Source organism: Pectinophora gossypiella, chromosome 21, assembly GCF_024362695.1.
Source record: "Pectinophora gossypiella chromosome 21, ilPecGoss1.1, whole genome shotgun sequence".
Classification (NCBI taxonomy): Eukaryota; Metazoa; Arthropoda; class Insecta; order Lepidoptera; family Gelechiidae; genus Pectinophora; species Pectinophora gossypiella.
In genome coordinates, this window is record NC_065424.1 from 10,884,370 (window position 1) to 10,893,563 (window position 9,194).

Here is a 9,194-nt window from a genome sequence, read left to right on the forward strand (position 1 = left end):
ATGATACAATACAATGCACAAGTTAAATATGTTCCACCTATTTATTTATTTATTTAATATTGATGTATTTATAGGCGGGAGGCTGATTCAGTAAGTCCATATTATTTTTCCTTGTGTGCATTTATAACGCACAAATCCTGGAAACAACGTAATATCAATGCGATTTTTGTAGATATAATATATGATTCTTGTTTTCAATTCTAATCCCGACTCCCGCTCATGTCATGTTTGGATCTTCTTCTTCTTATCGTGTGGATTGTGAGGTGGAATACCAGCCTCATGTTTGGATTATAGATAATTGATATCTCGTGGTTTCCAGGATTTGTACCCGATTAACGGCAAGACGCTCGCCTCCTATTACATGGGCCTTAAACATAGCTGGCGAGGAGTGTGTGTACTGTATAACTCAGGGTGGGTCCCCTTCATGATGTTATGTTAGCTTTTATCACGATTCAAAAATATTAATTTTTCAAAATTGGATTACATAGTTAGCGCTTTTTAAACGTCAAAAACTACATTACGTATTATGTAACTAGCTATAAAACTATTACCACATCGCAAGCTGTATCGCTGAGGGAAAGACATGGCCAGAAAACCTCCCAGCACAGGGCCCTACTCCTACTGTTTCATGTTTTCCTATTTTTTTTAAGTCCAGATGTATCGTTTGTCATCATCTCCGTCCTGGCGTTAACCCGTTTTCACGGAATCCGCTTATCTAACGTGAAGATTTGACAGGTCCGTTTTCTAATAGAAGTGACTGCCTGTCTGACCTTCCAACCTTGGTGTCAAATTTACTATTGAAGCACCAAAGGCAAGACCAGCTGGCAAAACAAGTTAGGTTACTGTTTGTATACCATTATTATTATAATAAGCTGGCGCCAACAAGCGAAGTTGCACAAATCTGAGTTCCGAAGTTCTTCTTAATGTTTGCTATTGCTTTACCGTTCACTCTGCTAGCTTTAATACAGAGTGCATGTTGCGTTTAATTTTGTATTTAAACGCGAGGCACGAGTAATATTTTCTGCCAATTTTGACACGAGAAATCCTAAGATACAGCATAATTAATTTAAGAGCCACGCTCTTGTCAGTGTAGCGTTCTCTATTCATGTCCATCAAAGGCCAATTCCTTCACTTCCTTATAAGACACGACGTTCGCCTTCTCTATAATCTGTTCCATATAAGCTCTTCTTTATCTTCCCCTTCATCTTTACTTATGGCTTCCCTTCTATGATGTTTTAAATAAATTCATCGTGTCTTGTTAAGTGCGCAATCGTCTTGCCTCTTCTGTCCTCAATAACTCTGTTTACATGTCTGTTTTCCATTACTCTTACTAGCACTTCCTTATTAGTAACTCTCTCTATCCAACTCATTCTTTCCCTACTTCTACAACATCACATTCCAAAGTCTTCGAGCCTCTGTCTGTCTCAATAAAAGAAACGGCCTCCGTGGTCCAGTGGTTGAGCGTTGGGCTCACGATCCGGGGGTTTGAATCCCAGGGACATTTCACAAAAATCACTTTGTGATCCCTAGTTTGGATAGGACATTTCAGGCTGGCATTTCACCTGATTGTTCGAAAGTAAAATGATCCGTGCTTCGGAAGGCACGTTAAGCCGTTGATCCCGGTTACTACTTACTGATGCAAGTTAGTAGTCGTTACACGAGCCATGTCAGGGGCCTTTGGCGGCTCAATAATAACCCTGACACACAGGGTTGATGAGGTTGGCAATCCATCTCACAACCCACACGATAGAAGAGAGAATAATCTGATCTTGCCTCTTCTGTCCTCTTATTAAAATAATACCTTTATTTAAATTAACTTTTTTCCATTTTCCAGTAAAGAACGTGGTCTACCGGGACGCGACAAAGATCGGCCTGGTGCTGTATACAACCATGGTACTATCCGGCAGTGTGGTATTCCTGGATCAGTCCCAGGCTCTGAAGCAACTGGGCTTCAGTGATGAGGACGATAAGACGATGATCCTCCTCTGCTTAGCTGGTGGAAGCTTGGCTGCTAGTGTTCTTATTCTGTTTAGTGAAAGAAAGGTAAATATTGGATTTCATGGCATCGATTGGAGCTTTGAGCACAAAAAAGTAGCTTGATGGTTCTGCAACCAGCTTCAACTCGTTCTTGCAGAAATAAGGATAAAACTGCCTATTTCTCCCATCAGGGGGGTTAAAATGGCCAATGGCAATTCATCTAAGAAAGCAATATTGCAATTTGACATTTGCGCATATAAAAGTAAGTGTGCAATGCAAACAAATGTCAAATAGCATAATATATTGCTTTCATAAATGAATTGCTTTTAAATTTAAAATTCGGACATTAACATTTTTAATTTTATTTAATTTCAATTGTATTATGATTTTCACTAACGACAATTTATTTTTTGCATGCTTACGTGTAAGCTGTAAATACTGGTCAAAAAATTGTAGCAACATCTTATTGTACTGTTTTCTAGCAAATAAACTATTCTATTCTACGTTAAGGTGCTTGGAATTCAAATTCAAAATTCAAAAATATCTTTATTCAGTAGGTAACATAGTTACACTTTATCAAACACTACTACTTACTTTTTTTTTGTTTTTTTTAGTTTTTTTTTTTATTATGAAACATTTTAAAGAAAATAAACATTTTATTTATTATTTATTTATTTATTATTTATTACTTTGAATCGTCAGTTTTACATAACGAACGTCTCATCCGCCTAAAACTACTGCAGCTTCTCACAACCTGTATAGCGGGGGAAAAGAAGCTGCAAGAAAAATAGATACCTTAGCAATTAGCTTGCCTCTCGTACTACCAAATTGATCATAGATGTTTATTTTTTGCTTTTGATTTCATAGATGAATTGCTTCCATGTGGCCATTTTAACTCCCCCAGATGTCGCTACTGTTGAGTGTTCTTAAATTTTGACAGTTCCTCATAATATTTGAGGAGCGTCAGAACAAAAACCGATAAATCACGTCTTTTGTGAGAAAATGTAAAAATATGGCCAAGTTCATGGTTTTGTAATTTAGAGTTAAACGAAATTTATCAATTTATAGGTGTTAGCATCACTATTTGGAAGCCTAAATTCTACATTTTGTGACCGTGATACCTGTACAGTTATTAAAATAAAATAAATGGATATATCGGTTTTTGATAAAACATTGTAGGATATATCGTTTTTTGATTAAATACTGTAGGATATACCGGTATTTGATAGAAGGCTGGTAGAATTATAAGAGCTTGATGAAATGCGGCTGGACATGTATTAGTGTTTCTTAAGTGAGATTAGGTCGTTTCCAATCAAACAACGTTATTCAAAATCACATCATACTAGGGATAGGGATTTATCGGTACTTGTTCGAATTGCCATCGCTGTTTAGTACGATCTGTGTAATTATCGGTTTACGTTCAGATCCGGGTATTTCACAGACAGTTTTCGAGCGGAATTACCTAGCACTTTTTGACCAGGTCACATTTACCACAGAGCAAATTATGTACGAGAACAACCAATTGGCATCATAAAAAAGAAAAAAGTCAAAATGTGATTTAATGGTTTTTGTTCCGACGCTCCTCATTTGAATAAACAAACATATTTTTTTGGTTGTATTTTCTTCTGAGCAGCGTCTAACCGCACAGCCATATTGTTATATTTATTCCCTAAAGATAGGAAAGAAGAAAACTTAGAGAAACTTATTTTCAATCAAAACAGCCTTTTGCCAACTGGCTCTAATCTTTATTACGATAAATAAATTCATCGTGTCTTGTTAAGTGCGCAATCGTCTTTCCTGTTCTGTCCTCAATAACTCTGTTTACATGTCTGTTTTCCCTTACTCTTACTAGCACTTCCTTATTAGTAACTCTCTCTATCCAACTCATTCTTTCCCTACTTCTACAACATAACATTCCTAAGTCTCCGAGTCTCTGTCTGTATCAATAAAAGAAACGGCCTCCGTGGTCCAGTGGTTGAGCGTTGGGCTCACGATCCGGGGGTCCCCGGTTGGAATTCCGGTGGAGACATTTCACAAAAACTGGCTCTAATCTATATCGTAACCTATCTTTCAGACGGGATACAATCCACATTTTTCCATATTTTATAGCATTTTATCGCGAACTTTATCTGGACAGTATAGAGATCTGTCAAAACGTTGGCAGGACTTTTTCTGAAAATAGCGCTATCTTTAACTTACAAAGAGCATAAAACTAGAAGCTCAAATGTAAGCAGCAGCACTGTTGAGGGCTTAGGAACGCTCTAAATAAAATACCAGGTATAGTAGGTATAGTCGGAGCCACAAAAGAGGTCCCCGAATTTTGATAGACTACTTTTCGGCGGATAATAAAATGACAGGTATAACTTAAAATTAGTTGGTGTGTGCAGAAATTGAGGGTCATTAGAGCCTTATTTTTGCCTCTTCTTATTGTGTGGCTTATAAGGTGGATTACCAACCTCATCAACCTCAGGGTTGGCGCCTTTAGCGGCTCAATAATAACCCTGACACTGATGTCAGATGCCGCTAAAGGCGCCTGACATGACTCATGCAACGAGTACATACTTACATCAGTAAGTAGTGAACGGGAAAAATGGCTTAACGTTCCTTCCGAAGCACGGATCATCTTACTTCCGGACAATCAGGTGATCAGCCTGTAACGTCCTAACCAAACTTGGGATGACAAAGTTATTTTTGTGATATGTCTCCACCGGGTTTCGAACCCGGGGCCTCCTGATCGTGAGCACAACGCTCAACCACTGGACCACTGGTGCTTATAACTTACTACTATCATTTTCTTCCAGACCCTCATCACGACGTCATACACCCTAATGATCCTGGCTAGCGGAGTCTTGGCTATCTACTCCCAGACCAACTTGACCATCCCAGAAGCGTGGAAGATAGTTCCCATAGTCACCTTGGGAGTCACCGTGTTCGCTTACGGCATGGGATGGGGTCTGCCTACCATCATTATGGCGGAGGTGTTGAATATAGAGGTGAGGATATATGAAACGGTATTTGGAAGAGAATAGATCCAGGTGAGGAGCTCGGTGGCGCTGCGTTAAACGCGCTCGGTCTGCGATTGTTGAAGTTAAGCAACTTTCGCAAAGGCCGGTCATAGGATGGGTGACCACAAAAAAAAAAGTTTTCATCTCGAGCTCCTCCGTGCTTCGGAAGGCACGTTAAGCCGTTGGTCCCGGCTGCATTAGCAGTCGTTAATAACCACTAATCCGCACTGGGCCCGCGTGGTGATTTAAGGCCCGATCTCCCTATCCATCCGTAGGGAAGGCCCGTGCCCCAGCAGTGGGGACGTTAATGGGCTGGTGATGATGATGGTGAGATCCACGCACTTGAAAACAAAGACGGTAAAGTAAAACTCAGAAGGGGTGAGGTCGGTGCCCACGAATTGGTGGCGGGAGGAAGAGAGAGTTACCGTTCTCTACATCGTATTATTCTATGCCATAAGTTTACGTTATGTATAAATTTCAGTATCTTTGAATTGGCACATAGAGCGGGTGATGGATAATAGGATTACGAAAGCAGTATATAAAGCGAAGGTGGTAGGGCTGGCAGAGGAAAACCTAGAAGGACATACATTGACAATGCAATGCTAATTAAAAAGAGTTATTATATTGTAGACGAATTTCTAAATACATAAACAGCCTATATACGTCCCACTGCTGGGCACAGGCTTTCCCTCAATCAACTGGAGGGGGTATGGAGCATACTCCACCACGCTGCTCCACTGCGGGTTGGTGAAGGTGTTTTTACGGCTAATAGCCGGGACCAACAGCTTAACGTGCCCTCCAAAGCACGGAATCATCTTACTTTTTCAGACAATCAGGTGATTCAAGCCTGAAAAGTCCTTACCAAACAAAGGACAGTCTCACAAAGTGATTTCGACCATGTCCCCATCGGGAATCGAACCCGGACCTCCAGATCGTGAGCCTGACGCTCTAACCACTAGACCACAGAGGCTGTTGGTCCCGGAATTTCTAAATAATAAGTTTTAATTTTAATACACACTTCCTCTCTTCCCTTCAACGCTGCTGTGCCCTACAGGGTCCTATGCCTATGTAACATTCTATTATACTACATGGAATGCAATAAAATAATTGAGAATTGAATTGACCAAATTGGCGATGTCCTTAGGAAAGGTTCAGTAAGAACTACTCTGAACCGGCGTGCGTGTATGAAACGATTGATGAATGTGGAGGAAGCAAGAGAAGTAAAGATCGAAGCAAATGCAAATGGGAAATAGGCGTGAGTTTGTATGTGTATGTATGTTGAATTGGGACAAAAATTCAGTTCCATATTTTGCTTTCTACAAAGTAACGTAGGTATACCAGAAAAGCAATCTTATGTTTGATAAAATAAAATAGATAGATAGATATATAGATAAGATACTTTATTGAGCAAAATGGATACAAAATACTGAGATATGGACAACATTTATACAGAAAAGCACAACAGGCGGCCTTATTGCTCATGCAGTAATTTCTTCCAGGCAACCTATGGGAACAGGAAAATTTTGTACAAATAAAATAATAGCGGACTAGTGCATTCTAAAAAAATAAATAGTTAGAAGAGAAAATACAAATACAATACAATACAAAAACTCTTTATTGCACTTAAATCACATAAAAAAATAAAAATAGTATTATAATTAAATTTTGTAGTACAACAGGCGGCCTTATTGCTAAGGTAGCAATCTCTTCCAGGCAACCTTTAGGTATAGGATATGAATTTAATGAAAAGTGTAGCGGGATAGACAGTGCAAAATAAGAAGAAAAAAAAATGACTATATTAAAAACAATACATAGAAAGCAATAAATAATGATTATAATAATTATATAAACTACCGTAGTACAGTAGTACTTAATTACCCAATTACATGTTCCAGATTCGCTCAACCATCATGTGTCTTCTCTTTGTGTACGGTCAGCTAATCAAGTTGGCCCACCTCTACACATTCCCTTACATACAACAATACGTGCCCAACGATACGATCATCTTCTGCTTCTGTCTGGCGAACATGGTAGGAGGGTTGTACTCCCTCTTCAAACTACCGCTAATTAGGGGTAAAACTGTTCGCGAAATCGAACGCCAATTGAAGAGAGTACCTTTACTGAAGTTTAATACTAGCGCGAATAAAATGTGAATTTTTGAACTAAGAACTGCTGTTTTATTCACATTTAATCCTACGTAGGGGACTATTGGAAAGCTGCTCACCACTATTAAACGTAATAATCACGCCCATATCCCTATCGAGGTAGGCAGAGCCACAAGTCATAATAAAAAACTTTAAACAGTCCCGGCTACTTACCTAAGTTGCCGTTGTTTCGCCATTACAAGGGCCGTTGGCGGCTCAATAATAACTCTGACCAGAGTTGATGACGTCGGTCATTGACCTTACAACCCACACGAGCGAAGGATTACAGGTGTAAGTTCATGTAGGCATGTTTACATGGTATGTATATATCATGCAGCCTGCATTTATATTAGCACTTACTTAGGAGTGCTCACCTGCTCTCGCGGCACGGCAACCGCGTCGCGCGCGGCGCGACTTATACCGAACTTATATCGACCAATAGTCGGACGAGGTCTATCCACGTAGACAGTATTCGTTGTGTCTATTGGTGAAGACTATCGATATAGTTCGCTCTGCGATAAGGATGCCGTGCAGAGCCTGCTACTCGTTTACAGAACTATTCCAAGCTTGCAAACTTCAGAAATTCAGAACACAAACAGGGAGCTGTACTCCTACTTTGCTTAAGTTTTAACTAAGTAATTACAACTCAAACTAATAAGAAAGTAACCGTGTATTCTTACCTTTTCACGGGTAAACAATTTATAGCAAGCGCTTGACAGATTTTGATGAAAATTGGCACGTACTTACCTATAATTATTATTTTTATGTCGTTTTCATATCTCGGGCCTACGAAGTCCCGGACTTTTAGAAGGCATGCGAAGGGCCGAAGCCAACACGTAGAGACCCCTTAACCTCTTACGGCCGAGACTTTCAGACACAATAGTTAAACAATGGGTTTACAAGGATGGAATTGATTTTGAGAGGACATTCGGTCTTACAACTTTAAGACAATTTAAACTAAATATTGCGTAACACCAACCGGCCAATAACAAACATAATCAATGTGATATGTACGTTTCGTTTTATGATTTCAAAAAGAAAAACACAAATAATATAACGTTCCGTTCCATTCAGTAACCTACTAAATTCAGCGGCATCTATCCAGCAGCTAGGAAAAAAAAAATAGAAAATCCGTCATTATTTTTATTGCTGTCACTGTCGCTTGTCGTAATCTCTTGCAAATTGGCTAAAGCCACAGATCATTAACACTAGTAACAGTTTGTCTATCAAGCCAAAGAAGACCACGCAAAAAAATATACTTAGTTTTTATAATTATAATATACAGGGTGTTAGTGACATCGTAACGAAAACTTTGAGGGGTGATTGAGGCCATGATTCTGAGATGATATCAAGTGGAATTTTCCGTCGCAAAAGTATGGAATTGAAAATAATTAAAAAAAAAAACACAAAAAATTTCAGGAATATTCAGACTGAAAATTCCACTTGATATCTACTCAGAATCATGGTCTGAACCATCCCCCTCAGTATTCGTTACGGTGTCACTAACACCCATACCTACTTGTATGGCTACCGTATGTACTTGTGTGGGGTGTAAGTGACCTCGTAACGAATACTGAGGGGGATGATTCAGCTGATTATTCTGAGTAAATATCAAGTGGAATTTTTCATCGCAAAAGTATAGAGTTGAAAATAATTAAAAAAAACTAAAAAAAACATGAATTTTGCGACGGAAAATTCCACTTGATATTAACTCAGAATCATGGCCTGAATCATCCCCCTGAGTATTCGTTACGATGTCACTAACACCCTGTATATTATACGAGTATACGAGTATTATCCTTTTGATAGGACTGGCGGTGGTGGTTGAAAAGTTATGGCCCATGTAATCAGATCATAATCTCCCGTTTTTCATAGGGTCCGCTTACCTAACCTGAAGATTTGACAGGTCCGGTCTTATACAGAAGCGACTGCCAACCCGCGCAGGGAAACCCAGCCCAATACAGGTTAAGTCACATACCTCCGAATATGCATTTCTCGGGAATGTGGGTTTCGTCACGATGTTTTTCCTTCACCGTTGAGTACGTGATAGGCATTTATGATCCAAAAA

General features: G+C 39.3%; 1 protein-coding gene across 1 annotated transcript in view; it reads left to right on the forward strand.

Annotated features, from left to right (window-relative positions):
• Positions 1–7,151, forward strand: part of LOC126376577 (uncharacterized) — a 28,043-nt gene extending 20,892 nt beyond the window's left edge. The window contains exons 6-8 of the mRNA XM_050024062.1: positions 1,835–2,043; positions 4,779–4,970; positions 6,878–7,151. Coding sequence (XP_049880019.1) covers positions 1,835–2,043; positions 4,779–4,970; positions 6,878–7,135 — 659 coding nt within the window. The 3' untranslated portion in view covers positions 7,136–7,151. The remainder of the gene's footprint in view (positions 1–1,834; positions 2,044–4,778; positions 4,971–6,877) is intronic.
• Positions 7,152–9,194: the final 2,043 nt, after the last annotated feature.